Raw genomic sequence first — 14,681 nt, 5'->3', positions numbered from 1 at the left:
CACCACTGAGAACAGCCTAGCTCCATCCTCTTTGGAACCCCTCTTCAGGTGGTTGAAGGCTGCTATCAAATCCCCCATCATTCTTCTTTTCTGAGACTAAATAAGTCCAGTTCCCTCAGCCTCTCTTCATATGCCCCAGCCCCCTGATTATTTTTGTTGCCCTCCGCTGGACTCTCTCCAATTTATCCACATCCTTTCTGTAGTGGGGGCCCCAAAACTGGATATAATACTCCAGATGTGGCCTCACTAGTGCCGAATAGAGGGGAATAATCACTTCCCTTGATCTGCTGGCAATGCTCCTACTAATGCAGCCCAATATGCCATTAGCCTTCTTGGCAATAAGGGCACACTGTTGATTCATATCCAGCTTCTCATCCACTGTAATCCCCAGGTCCTTTTCTGCAGGATTGCCGCTTAGTCAGTCAGTCCCCAGCCTGTAGTGGTGCATGGGATTCCTCCGTGCTAAGTGCAGGACTCTGCACTTGTTCTTGTTGAACCTCATCAGATTTCTTTTGGCCCAATCCTCTAATTTGTCTAGGTCACTCTGGACTCTATCCCAACCCTCCAGCATATCTACTTCTTCCCCCAGCTTAGTGTCATCTGCGAACTTGCTGAGGGTGCAATCCATCCCATCATCCAGAACATTAATGAAGACGTTGAACAAAACCGGCCCCAAGACCGACCCCAGGGGCACTCCGCTTGATAATGGCTGCCAACTAGACTTCGAGCCATTGATCACTACCCTCACCCACCTTGTCTCTCTAATATCCTGGGGCCATGGCTCTAACAACACTGCAAACAATGAGAATATAAGTCAATGATGCAGTGCTATCACAAAAAATGCAAAAGCCAGACTCACTGGTATGCCCTGGCTGCTTTGTGCTGCTGCAGTGAGCCAAAGCAGCTATGAACTTTGCAAGAAGAAAGTTTCCCCAATTGTAGCCTTGTCCCAAAATGCTACACAGGTGATACTGAGCGTGAGGTATTAGGGAGGCAACACTGGCTACACATGCAGTCAGGGCCGGCGCAACCCATTAGGCGACCTAGGCGGTCATCTAGGATACTAACATTTGGGGGGCGGTGACCGTGGCGGCCGGAGCTTCGGCTGCCCCGGTCATCGTCGGTATTTCGGGGGCAGTACCTTCCGCCGCCTCTGTCAGGGGCGGCATTTCGGGGGTGGGACCTTCTGCCACCTCTGTCAGGGGCGGCATTTCGGGGTGGGACCTTCCGCCACCTAGGGCGGCAAAAAAGCTGGCGGCGCTCCTGCATGCAGTTTTCCCGAGTACATCAGATGAGCACTTTCTGATGGAAGGGAACTTGCCTGAGGGAACAGCCTCTCCCTCAGATTGTTCAGGGCTCCAGGAGGAAACAGCAAGGCTCACATGACTTTGCGAAAAGTGGAGATGCCTCCGCTCCCTCTCTCCTTGGTAAAACTCTTAACTATTAGCGCAGCAGAAGGTCAGCCATATCTTAAGTCTTCATAGCCAAGAGTTTCCAAAGTAAGTAGTAATTTGGGCTATACTTTAAAGAAGGCTGATTTGCAGATAAGGCTGAGCACCTTGTCCCTGAAAATCAAGACCCTTTAAAGTGGTGTTTCAAATTAGGCTCCCAAAAATCACTAGTCACTTTAGAAAATCTTGGCCCCTGAGAGAATTAAGGACCTGATTCAGCAAAATACTTAAGTATAGACTGAATTTTAAATATGTACTTAAGTATGACTTCAGTAGGAGTAAGTGCTTTTCTGAATAGGGATGGACCTAAGCACAAGCATAAAGTTAAACATGTGTTTAAATGCTGAATGGGAGCTTACATCAGTAAACCACCTTTCAGAGGTAATGGTTGTATTCCAATTCCTAGGACTGAGGAAAGGGCTTTTTTTGTTCCAAGAGTTATGCCATTAATTTAAAGAAAATAATATATTAATTATTTATAAACTTATTGTTTGCAACTCCAACACTAGTTGTGGGTTGATAAGCTGGCTCTGAATAAGGAAATGCCTTGGAATCCAGTGGAACCTATTCAAGATCTTATTTTGAAAGGACCTCAAATCTAAAGAACATGAAGTTTCCATAACCTCTAATGACTGACTGAGTGAGTGATCTGCAACATCAGCTATGGAAAAATGACCTTCTGGAACAGAAATAGCTGGAAAAATAGAATTCCAGGTGACACCATTTGAAAGAGCAGCATTCCATAATTATTTAATCACATAGGAATAGATTCCCATTTATGATCTTAGCAGTTACATTCCTTCTTTTATGGAGATTGCTTCATAATGCTTCTTAGGGCTTGGGTCTTTATTAATAAAAGCTCCCACTAAGTCTAATTGTTCTGTAGCAAACAAATGAGCCCACAGTATTAGGTATGTGAGTGGCTCAGCAAATTTGTGTATTCACTTGTTTTTGTTCTTGTCTTAAGTCCTGATCCTGCAATAATTTCTGCATATGCTTAACTTTCCTACAGTAAGTAGTTCCACTCATTTCATGGCAGTAAAGATAAGCCTATGCATGAGTTTTTCTAGGATCAGTGCCTAATTGCATAAATTACTCTTTATGGATTATTTCTACAGAATGCAATAGGGACAAATCAGCATTCTATAGAAATTAACTAAAAGGTTTCTATAGAAATTACCCTCAATACCTATAGAAATTAGTGGAATTATATCCTTCCTGTAGAATTTTTAAACTGCTTGTTTGAATTTTTAAACTGCTTGTTATTAGAGAGTGATATTCCTGCTATAGACACCCATAGGTTAGTTTAAAATCATTTTAAAAGGTTACCATGTTCTACTAGATTCTATAGGACTTTTCCCTAAGGTATTTTATTCCTGAATGTATAAATATTCATAATGGAAGATGATTAAACTCTTTTGTTTTATGACTCTCTGAGAGCTCATGTGTGTGAGAGCAGATCTGTTCTTCAGGGATATTACCTGCTGAGCTCCCATTCACTGCAGTAAGGCAGTGACTATTGGATTTCAGGGGCACTGTCAGATCATCATTGACCAGCCTCTACTCTAAATATGCTAACCCTGGAGAGGAGTTGCCTGACTCATGGGGAACTGTGTTTCTAAATCTCTGACTGCTGCAAAGGGAGAATCACCTGGTAAGGCCACTTTTTAAAAGTTGGGGGGTTTAATTGAGAGTGACTTTATTGATCACAGAGAAGACGAGCTGTTGGTACAAACCCAGCTAGACACAGTGTAGAGAGGTGCTGTGCAAGCCTCCACCACAGTTTGAAAACAAACTCCAGCTCTGCCCTGCAAATCACTCCCTGCCCCACCATCACCACTCATTCCCAGGTCCTCACATCATTCTAACACAATTCTGTCTCGCCTCCCCCCTCCTCTCTCCAGTGCTGGGCGTCCACACAGCTCTGCCAATACATCACAGTCTTTGCATCCAGTGCCTACCTTCTAGTACCATTCCTTGGCCCTTCATATGGATGTGCCAACACACCTTAGCCCTGTAGGTAACATCATCTGCAGTCCAGTTGTGGGTCTCCCATACTCAACTCAACCATGAACATACAGGCACTCAGTAACCCTGACACACCTCTGTCAATGCAGCCCTGAGTCCCTGTCCTGGACTGGATCTCCTAGGACATAGAATAAAAGTGATACACACAGGAAGAGAGAATCTTTCCCCCCATATCTCTTCCTCCTTGTCTTGATCTGAGAACTGCGTGGTCCCTAAGTGTTTGTGCTGAATGGACCCCCTCCTTTTGTGTGCATTTCTTCTGCTCTCCCCAGTGGGACAGGAGACAGCAGCAACCCAAGGGTATGGAAAGAAATGAGTACTTTAGCTCTAAATGCTTCACAACGAGGGGCTAGAAACACTGTTCATTCTCTGATGCTTGCACTGAACAAAGATTGCTGGTAGCCAGCATATTTTCTTATTTTTAAACCCACACTACAGAGGGAGGAAAGCGGAGGGGGAGAGTGTTTAAGTGACAGGTGACAATGTCCATCACACTGCCCGGTGATGAAGCACAGAGGATAAAAATAAAATAAAATGACCTCATGGCTTTTGGTAGAGATGCCTAAGAGACAAAAGAGGCTTTAAAAGGCTTGTGGAGCTGATAGCAAAGGGCTTGGACGCTTGAGAGTTTTGGTTCTGCTCCAGCCGGGAGCTGCTCTGCCTCTCTCTCTATGGAGAGCTGTGAGTTAAATGGACTTTGTGACATGCCCAAGTCTCCAGGCCTGGACGCTGCTTTCAAGAGCTTGGATCAGCCCTATGCAGGTACAGACTTCCTTCCTTCCTCTGCTCTCCTAGCCAAACTTTAACTCGTTGCCAGAAGAGCATTTTCCTCTCCCATTTGTCTCAAATTGCTGTTGGCCTTTGTGACTTGAATACTTTGAACATTGTGCCGGGGGTGGGGAAGGATTTAAAGTGCAAAGAATAAAGTGCTTTTTATTGGTGAACTGGGGAGTAGGAACTGGGGGATGGGCAGGAAGCCAGGGTGTCATGAAGGGGCTTAGCAATTATCTGTAAAGGGCCAAGGAACCTCAAAGCACAGAGAGTCTAGTTCTAATGAACGCTGAGGAGGCTGGAATCTTGGAACGATGCAAGATGCTGGGGGCAAACTTGTGACTGGTGGGAAGCTGCATCTGGATATTGTTACTGAGGCAGGGCCCAGTGTTGGTGGAATCACACCCTGGTTGCTTTTAAGTCTCTCCTAGTAGGGGTTTCCAAGCCCCAAACTCCAGAGCTAAGACCCTTCATGATGCTCTGCTGCCACCTGTGCCTGCACAGACCTTAGCATTTGAAGGCACCGTTCCTTAGCCACGGCTTGCCAATGCCAGAAGTCTCCCCCCTCACAGCCCACAGGGCGAATGTCTCTGGACAGTGAGGCTGGCTTCACCTCTTGGGCCCTGCTTTTAGCCTCAACAGGTTTGGAACCAGAACTTGAGCCAGGCAGGGTTCCCTTGATAGGGTGAGTGACTGAGACTAGCCAGTGGAGGTCTGCTCTGTGAGGGAAATCTCACTGCTCTCCCCTACTGTGCGCTTGAGAGAAAACTGAGTTGTGACTGTAGCCCTGTGGCCCCACTCCCCCCAGCTGACTCCAGAAGGGCAAAGCCAGGGGAGCACCAAGACGCAGTGAAAGTATGTGAACTATGAGTCTTGAGTCAATGATGCTGAACTGACCCATTCTGTAAGAGTGGGGGGAGGGGTTCCTAGCTCAGCGCATGCCAGTGCAAAAGGGGCACCCATTCTTTTGCTGTTAGCACACTGGCATTTTTGCTCATTATTTCCAGCCCTCTAGGTGCAAGGGGAGAGGGCTGGCTCTTGTGTACGGAGTGAGAAGCTGCTGACCTTTTCCTTGTTGGATCTCCGTCTGGAGCTGCCTCGCTGTAGCTAACCTGGAGCCATGATGTTTGTTATGAAATGGCTCCAGGCAAAGCCTGGTGAGGGGACTTTCATTGAATTTATTGAAAGCTTCCTAGCATCACAACCCCTCTGACATTCCAGAGCCTGTTTTGGAAGCCTGAGGTGGGAGTGGATGATATTCCTGAATGGGGTGACTGGGAGCCTCAGGGACCAAATGACACATGCTACAGCTTTGTGACCTTTGCAGATGGGCTGCTTGAGGGTGGGAAGGGGAAGAGGGAAACTACGGCCCCAGAGGTGATACAGAGGGCCCAAGAGGACTCATTGGTATCATGGTTAGGCAAGCTCTGTGCCCACTGCTGCCCTCCCCCATTGTGGGCTAACTTGGCCACAGCTGTTCTTCCCTGTTGCAACAATGCCCTGGAGTAAAGTGGCCCCAGGTGAGATCTGTGAGGCTGCACAGTTCAGGTCCTGGGGAGAACTAGCAGCATTCCTCAGCAGTACATTAGTGCCTCTCCTATCCCACCCCACTAGATCCAGTGGGGGTCGCCTTAGCAGGACTGCGTATTGTGTCTTTGCCGCAGGAATGCTGGGGCTCGAAGGACAGGGGAAGGTGCTGTGCAGTTTATTGACCTGTGAGTGGAAGCTTACTGAGAGCATCTTTGTCCTCTCTCCTGGTGCTGTTCGAAGCACAGAGGCTGCTGTTAAAGGGATGCAGGGCAGATGAGAAGCAGGGAAAGGTCTTTTCCCCCAGTGGAAATGGTCATGAGCAAGAAAAAGGAATGAGAAATCACTTGGAGATTATTTTTTCTTTCAGATTTCAGAGTCCAAGTCTCTAGTTGTGCCTATGAACTCTCTTCTCACAGCTGCCCTTGGGTTCACCCTTGACTCTTTCAGAGCTCCCCCCTCACCTTGCACACTGGGCAGAGAACACACTGTCCCATCATATGGGCTTTGCTGGTCAGCAGGCTGGCAGAGGTGGTGGAAAATGATTAGCCTGTGTTTTTCGGCCAAGGCCCCGACAGGTGTTGGCTTTTCCAGTAGCGAAGGCCATGGGAGACCCTGTGCAAAAGGATTCTTTCTGGCCTGGCTGACCAGTTCTGAAGGGCAGGCAGCTGGGATTCCTGCTCATGTGCATAGTGACTCTGTCCTGGCTGGGCACAGGCAAGAGGTTATGGGAGAGCGTGAAACATTGCTCTCACGGCTGCAGGTTTTGTACTGTCCTTATCGCACTTTTCAGGGGGCAGTGAAGGTGCGCTCACAATATCACGATAGCACTCAGTGCTGACACTGTCCAGCCCAGTTCACAGGCAGCCCCACAAGGGGCTAGGGAGGGGGGAGCAAGACGCTTTCCTGCCCTTGCACACCTGGGCGGGGCCTGCTCACCCTAGTGGTTGCTGCATTCTGGGGATCACTGGGACTGCTTGTTCCCGCTTCTCCCAGGAAGCAGGGCTCTGAAAAGAGAGGGACATGTCTCTGGCCAGCCCTCCCAGCAGGGCTTCCCAGGGGTGACCACAAGCTGCTCCACCCTGGTGCAAATTGCAAAGTGCAGGTTGAAATGTCCTGATGAGTAACAGGAACAATTTTCTGCGGACACATATCCACAAAACAACCCCCCAGGAAATTCAGTCAGACCCTTGGCCATCTCTGTTAAGAGAAAGCACTGGGTTTGAGCAGGTAACAGGGACTGAGCCATCTCTGACCTCTGCCACAGGCTGGCTGTCCGGAAGGTGAGGGTCCCTGGCAGTAGGTGGGGAAGCCCGTCCCACGGTGTGTGCATGGAAAAAGAGAGGGCTGCAATTTTCATTATGTTCATGTCATTTTTTCCTAATGTTCTGGTCGGGGTGAGGTGGGAGTGACTCTCGTTGTATGGACACCAGAAACACTCAGTCCAGTTGTTGCCAAAGCTTTGTATGTCCAGTTCTCTATGGAGCCCTGAACTTGCCTCCTTTTTTCCCTTGCAGAGTTGCACCGCAGTGAGAGCACACAGGAGAAGAATGTGAAAGAAGCCAAAACCAAATGCAGGACGATTGCGTCCCTGCTGACGGATGCGCCAAACCCTCACTCCAAGGGCGTGCTGATGTTCAAGAAGCGCAGGCAGAGAGCTAAGAAGTATACCCTGGTCAGTTTTGGGAGCGTTGACGAGGACCGCTGTTACGAGGAGGAGGATGGTGTCTTCCCAACCAGTGAGTCAGAATTTGATGAGGAAGGCTTCTCAGATGCCCGAAGCTTAACCAACCACTCGGATTGGGACAACACTTACCTGGACATTGAAAAGCCCAAGCCAGAATCTGAGCAGCAGCTGGGGCAGACGCAGCAGGGTCTGAGTGAAACCTCCGGCAGAGGAGCACGGTTATTTGAGCAGCAGAGGGAGAGGTCTTGTCAGTATATGGTGGAGAAAGCCCCAGCTCAGAAGCCTGAGAGCCATCAGCCATCGCCAGATGTCGTGCCAAAGCAGAGCATGATGAATGGAAAAGTGCCTACTCCACAGAAGGCCAACACGGCCCCACTGAGTATCCATGTGGAAGCAGTACAGTTATCCAGCAAGCTGCCATCATCTACCTCTGCTCAGGTCCAGTCTCCACTGGGCAGCATTGGAGGAGGTGCCCAGCCATCTCCAGGCACAGAGGGCCTCTTCAACAGATCTGCACGGCCTTTCACTCCTGGATTTTCAGGGCAGCGTCCGGTGACTTCCTCCGTCATCTTCAGGCCTTTGGCTCCCAAGAAAAGTGGTGGCAGTCTAGGGGGGCAGAGCACCGCTGCTCCACCTTTCTCACCAGGAACTCCTGTGCCACCTCCCACTGCACCAGTGATGGCACACAATGGTCCAGCAAGCTCCTCAACATCTCTGTATATTCCAGCACCAGGCAGTCCAACACCACCAGGGGTACCACAGCCAGGCACAGGCGGAAGTGCTCCTGAGACTAAGACACACACAAACCCACCCATGACCTCCACAGCTTCCATAATTCTAACCACTCCCTCTAAGCCAGCAGGGGCTACAGCAACACCTCAACCACGAGGGACATCTTCTTCCTCCTTGTATATCAGCCCAGCGCCGCAGCAATCCAGCATGGTGAGCAGCTCTCTGCTACCAAGCCAGCCATATCCTGTTGTCTCCCCAGCTACTCCACGACCTGCTTCTGAGCCCTTAACATCCAGGGAGCAGCGGATCGCAGTGCCAGCCCCCCGAACTGGCATCTTGCAGGAGGCTCGCCGGCGGGGCAGCAAGAAGCCCATGTTCAATACCATAGAAGAGAAGAAGAAGAATTCACCCAACCCTGAGCTTCTGTCTCTGGTGCAGAACCTGGATGAGAAACCCAAAGGCGACCACCCAGGGGCGGGCTTTGAGTCTGGTCCTGAGGAGGACTTTCTCAGCCTAGGAGCCGAGGCCTGCAACTTCATGCAGTCCTCAGGCCGCAAGTTCAAGGCCCCTCCCCCAGTGGCTCCTAAGCCTCAGCAGCAAGGTGCCTCTGCCGGACTAGTAAACGGTGCCCATGACATGCCACAGCTGAAGGGCAAAGGGGCAGAACTTTTCGCCAAGCGACAGAGCCGCATGGACAAGTTTGTGGTGGAGGCAGCACCGAGGCCAGGCTCCAAGCCCAGGGCCCCCTCACCCACCCCTTCTCTACCATCATCATGGAAGTATTCATCCAACATCCGTGCCCCACCCCCAATAGCTTACAACCCCTTGCATTCCCCCTTCTATCCCCTAGCAGCAAGCAAGTCTCAGGCTAGCAAAGCAGAGAGCAAAGTGAAAAAGGCACCCAGCCAGAAATCGGGGATCAAGGCCATTGATTTCATGCGCCACCAACCCTACCAGCTAAAGTCGGCCATGTTCTGTTTTGGGGAGCCCCCCAGCACTGACACACAGAACCCTCCACCCCAGCCAGCCCAGCAGTCCAGCTTGTCTTTCACCCCAGCCAAGCAGGCGCCTGTGAAAACAGCCAGGACCTATGAGATCCGGCGGTTCTCCACACCTGCTCCCATGCCCACTTTGAGCAGCCTGGCACCCACTGTCCTCACTCCCCGTTCTGCCACCACACTGGATGAGCCAGTGTGGAAGACGGACTTGACCTCCTCCGCACCCTCCACCCCTGCCCCTTTCCAGGCCGGTCCCAGCCAGGCCCCAAACCTGTACCAAAGCTCCCCAGAGCTCAGTCAGGTAGGCCAAGGGACTCCGCCACGCCCAGCCTCCTCCTCCGGGTTCCAGGTAGCTAGACCCAGGTTCTCAGCAGCCAAAACTGGGATGCAGGCGCATGTGTGGAGGCCAGGCTCTGGGCACCAGTGAACCAGTAGCTGTCCCCTCTATCCCTCCCCCCATGGGCACGGCTGGGTGCCTGACCAAGATAGTTTCCTTGGGTTTTCTTTAAAGTGAGCTCAATAAATTGGGGTGTGTGAAGCAAAAGGCAGAAAGGGGGGGGGACTCCCTTCAAAGCCCCCGTCCCCCTTTGTTTTCAGCCTGGCAGCATCACTATGAGCTTTCCCAGCTGTGGCTAGAGCCAGAGGACTCAGGAGGAAAACAGAGACAGGGCGATAGTCTCCAGCCTGCTTCTGCCCACAGCTGCATGGCAATGAAACCCTGTCTCTGGGGCCAGGGGAATGGGAGGGACAGACTGTCATGCTAAGGGATAGGTAGCACTTTTCATCTCCAGTGGGCTTTAGAAACAAGTCTCTGTTAACCCTTTCAGTGCCCCAGTAAGGCAGGTGCCATCCCATCGCTGCGGACAACGAGGCACTGTGCGCAGAAGGGACCCACCCAGGCTCACATGGGAAGTGAGTGGCGGAGACATGACTGGAACCCAGGGTTGACCCCACCCCAGTGAAGTGAGAAATGAGACAGTGTTCCCCAGGCCTTTCTCTGTAGGGGAGCAGCAGGTGCTTTAGGGGACACTGGGACTGGAAGGAGATGTGGGCATCTACTCAGACTCACAGCACCTCTGCTCGCCCTGCTCAGGACAGCCATGGAGTGCTCATGGTCTTCCAGCAGCCAGGATTGTGTTTGAGAAGCCAGTGGGGTCCCACCCTGGGAATTCCAGCTTCCTGGAGCCCTTCACCCAAGGAGGTGATCCCAGCTGGCTCCAAGCAGCAGAGGGCAGCTTGGAGGGCTGAAAGGTCGATGTGGGCCTGTGGTAAGTCTGGAGGAATGTGAGAGGGAAGGAGGGGTTTCCTGGGAAGCCAGAAGAGCAAAACGAGGCCCAGCTACTGACTGTTTAGTTCAGATGCTGTATGCGGGAGAGATGGTTCTGTGGGAGAGTGCAGGGCTAGCTTGTAATGGAGTTGGGGCTAACTTTAGATTCACAAAACAGATTTTTGGGTCAGTCTCTGCTCTGGCAGGAGTTTTAGCTGCTGGAGTGGAGGCGATGAGCAATGTGAAGTTTCCCTGAGGACTCTTTGCTCAGCTAGGGAGGTCGGCCCCTCACGTGGGCTGACCCAGCCCAGCTAGAAGCAATGGGGAGAAGAAGAGTAGTGCATGAGAAGTCTCATTAACTCAGAGCTTCCCTGGAGGGTTTGATAGTTACAGAATAGCCTAAAATCCCCTGGAAAGCATCAGTCACTCACCTGCACAGCTCTCCCCCGCTGGCACTGGGTGGTTAGTCATTCCTTTCATAGCTTGGTTTCAGGCTGGATGGCCTCAGACACCAGAGCTGTGCATGGACTCTTCCCTACACCAAGGACATGTGACAAGGGAGCACTCCCCTCCCCCAGGCAGCCATGCAGGGTATCAGCAAGAGCCATGGGTGGGTGGTGCTGAGCTCTGGGTTGCACATTTCCTGCAGTCTGCCTTCCTGCTCTTCAACCTTGCCCCCTCCCTCTTGTTGCAGCTGCTTCCCTAGCCTGATCCTGCAGACAGGAGAAAACATGCACGCTGCTGATGCCAAAGGGGTGGGTCACCACCATTGAATTTACAGCCCCCCCCTCCAGTGACCTCCAAGGACTGAGACTCTGAGACTAGGGCCATGACTGCCAGGGCCGGCTCCAGGGATTTGGCATCCCCAAGCAGCCAAAAAAAAAAAAAAAAAAAGAAAAAAAGCCGCGATCGCGATCTGCGGCGGCAATTCGGCAGAAGGTCCTTTGCTCCCAGCGGGAGTGAGGGACCATCCGCCGAATTGCCGCCGAATATCTGGACGTGCTGCCCCTCTCCGGAGCGGCCACCCCAAGCACCTGCTTGCCAGGCTGGTGCCTGGAGCCGGCCCTGATGACTGCACTACAGTGGCCTGGCTACAGTGCTGTTGCCATGCCACTGTAACCTCATTGAGTAGATGCGGACTACCACAGCGGAAGGGGGTTTTCCATTGCTGTAGGAACCTCCCAAGCAACGGTAGCTAGGTTGACAGAAGCATTCTTCCATCTTTACCAGAGGTTAGGCTGCCATAGCTATGGTGCTCAGGAGTCTGGATTTTTCACACCGCTGAGTGCCTCAGCTATGTTAACATATGTGTTAAGCGTAGACCAGGCAGCTATGAACCCCTAGCCCAGGCTGTGAGCTGTCTCCAAGTCAGCAGACATGCTCCTTCCTTTGAATTCGGATTCGAGATTAAAGGAGACTGATCTAAAGCTTTGGGTCAGCAAAACTGGGTTCGGTTCAGGCAGAGAATTGAGCTCAGAGGAGAGCACAGAACAGCCCTGTCTCCACTGTCTGACCAAACTGGGTCTGAAAACAGTTTGGCTGGAACAGCACTTAAACCAAACCCAAACTCGCTTTCTACACGTGGTCTCAAGCCCAGTGTGGCCAGGCCCTATGATGTAGGTCCCTTTGCAGTGAGAGACTAGAGCTCCTGCATGCCCCGTTGGTACGTGGTTCCAGAGCTTTCTGGTACCTCATCCCAATGGTCTTCTGGGACAGAGAGAGTGGGGGAACCTAACACAATGAGAGGCAGCTCTGTCATTGGGATAGATGGAACATAATCAAAATAAAATAAACATATTCTCATGCCAGCTCCATTCACATTTGCCCCAATCCAGCTGAGCCACTGTGTCCCAGCCCCAGAGCTTGTAGTGCACATTCCACTGGGGGCTCTGAGGCAGAAGCAACAGGACTGGAGGCAGTGGCAGCCTCTCCAGACTTCACTCACCAGCCCAGCAGCCACCAGCAGGGCTGAGGGGAACTTCCCAAAGGGCCCTTCGTTAATGAGCCATTGTGCAGCTCAGGTGATTTGCACCAGTGTCAGAGCCCCCAATATTAGCCTTGGCTGGGTGCGAGCAGCCATGCTGCGAGGCCCTACCTGAGTTAGTGTCCTCACTGGTCCTGCACTCTCCCATGTGTGTTGTTAGGACTTCAAGGGCCATAGCTCATGGCTTTCTGTGCGGCAGTAACCTGAACTGCTGTGTGATTCTTTCCTAGAGCATTTGAGGAGAACTTGTCTCTCCTTCTGGGCACACAGGAGGAATTGGGGGAAGGTGCTGGAGGACTATCAGCACTCAAATGATTTGGTCCACACTGCAAAGTGCGTGGGTTAACAGCCCAAGTGAAAGCCTGACCTGGGCTTTAGTTTATAGACCCATGATGAGTTAATTAGCCCCGGTGGGAAGCATCATTAAACTCAGATAACAGCTAGAGTTTTGTGTGTGGACAGGCATGAGGTTGGGGCTGTGAAAAGCTTGAGTTAACTCCCTAGAGAAGACAGACATTAGAAAAGCAAGTGGTTGCTCTAATACCACTGGCTGTCAGAGAATTACCCAGAGGAGACTGGGCGTGTTCTCAGGGAGGGACTGTGTCGGGAGCTCTAGTTCAGCACATGAAGGTCTCAGGAAGAGTATCTGAAACTGGGATTAATGGTGATTTAATCTGACCTAGCTGGAATCCTAATATGGAGCAATGTACTAATGTGAGAGTAAGAGGTGAGAACAGGGAGGGTGGGGGTTGTGCATTGGATTAGGACTTTCACCCCTAGAAACCTGGAGTCAAATCCGTATTCAGAACCAAATTAGAGGAGTCTCAGATGGGTCTCAGCCTAGCGTTTTGCTGACATCAGTTCACGTCACATCCTGACCCCACCGTTGTCCACCTGTGTTCAGGCAAGGACCAGGATTGGAGCAGCAGGGGAAGCTGCAGGCCAAGACCGAGGGCTGCAATAGACATGAGGTGTGAGTCAGGATTGAGATGCATCCATCAGCTGAGCTGTACCTGGGGCCGGGAAGAAGTCTACACGGTGCCTGCCTGTACCATTGCTGGCTTCTGCCTCTATTGCCAGCATCTATGCAGGAGAGACCCAGGGGTGTCACAGGACAGAATACAAGAGGTGCATTTTTAGCATGAGGTGGGATTCGGTGCAACTAAAGTGAGTCTCCTCCGAGGACTGCAGCTGGGAACTTACTGCTGTTATTTCACTACCTCACACCAGAGCAGGGAAAAAACTCCCCCAGGAAGTGGGGAGGAGTGGTTCATGGCTCCATCCCATAACTACTCTGGAGTAGCCAGTTACCCCTCTCATGACCACTTGCCGAAAGCAGGGCAGCTTGCTGTCACATGGGGGGCCCTCTAAAGGGCCAGGCACCAGCCTCCCTGTGACAAACTTTGCTAAGGAGAATGAGCCAACCCAGATCTGCCTGGGGATGGTTAATGGGATGAGTAGTTGGGTGGTAGTTAATTACTAACCGGACACTGGGGTCTGCAAGGGTTAGGAGTGCTCCATTCACAAATTAATGACCAGCTAATCATCCCATTAACCAGCCCTAGGCGAATCTGGGTTGGCTCATTCTCCGCAGTGGAGTTTGTCACAGGAGACTGGTGTCTGACCCCTCAGAGGGCCAGCCCCTGTGTCTTCTGCCTGGAGCCTACCTTAATTGTAAAATTCACCAGCTGTTAAAGACGCCTATTTAGGCAGAAAGTCTGTGTAAAGTTCTAGCTCGCCGCCATGCTGCAGAGACAGGCCCAACCCTCACTGAGCATTTGGACACTTAGTGAGGGGTCCATTTTTTTGATCCCCATGGTTTTCCCTTCTCTCTCTGGCATGTTTGAAGGTTACAAAATTACAGGGATTGCAAGACAGGAAAGCTATTTAGGTAGGGTTACCATTCGTCCGGATTTCCCCGGACATGTCCTCCTTTTCGCGCTAAAAATAGCGTCCGGGGGGGAATTTGTAAAGCACTCACAATGTCCGGGATTTCCCCCTCCCCCGGCACAGCAGAGCGAGCGGCTGGGAGGGCTGCAGGAAAGTCCCGGGCTGGACTCCGGAGCAGCTGTAGAGGAGCCGGATCCGCCCTGCATTCTGAGCAAGTGTATCAGCACAAAGTGCAGCCCTCCCCTTTTGCAACTGGGAGCGGTTTCTGCCATGCAGCGTAGCAAAACGGGAGCGAGAGCACTTTGTGCTGATACAAGGGCAGCTCTCCCCTGCAACCCGGTCCGTG

At 51.5% G+C, this 14,681-nt stretch overlaps 1 protein-coding gene across 3 annotated transcripts in view; it reads left to right on the top strand.

Moving 5' to 3' along the window:
- Window positions 1–11,355, top strand: part of SYNPO2L (synaptopodin 2 like) — a 59,294-nt gene extending 47,939 nt beyond the window's left edge. For all 3 annotated transcript variants that reach the window (XM_034777523.1, XM_034777525.1, XM_034777524.1), the window contains one exon: window positions 7,295–11,355. In XM_034777523.1, coding sequence (XP_034633414.1) covers window positions 7,295–9,621 — 2,327 coding nt within the window. In that variant the 3' untranslated portion in view covers window positions 9,622–11,355. The remainder of the gene's footprint in view (window positions 1–7,294) is intronic.
- Window positions 11,356–14,681: the final 3,326 nt, after the last annotated feature.

This window comes from Trachemys scripta, chromosome 7 (assembly GCF_013100865.1).
Source record: "Trachemys scripta elegans isolate TJP31775 chromosome 7, CAS_Tse_1.0, whole genome shotgun sequence".
NCBI lineage: Eukaryota > Metazoa > Chordata > Testudines > Emydidae > Trachemys > Trachemys scripta.
Note: the sequence above shows the minus strand (reverse complement) of the source record. Positions and strands in the feature narration are given on the sequence as shown.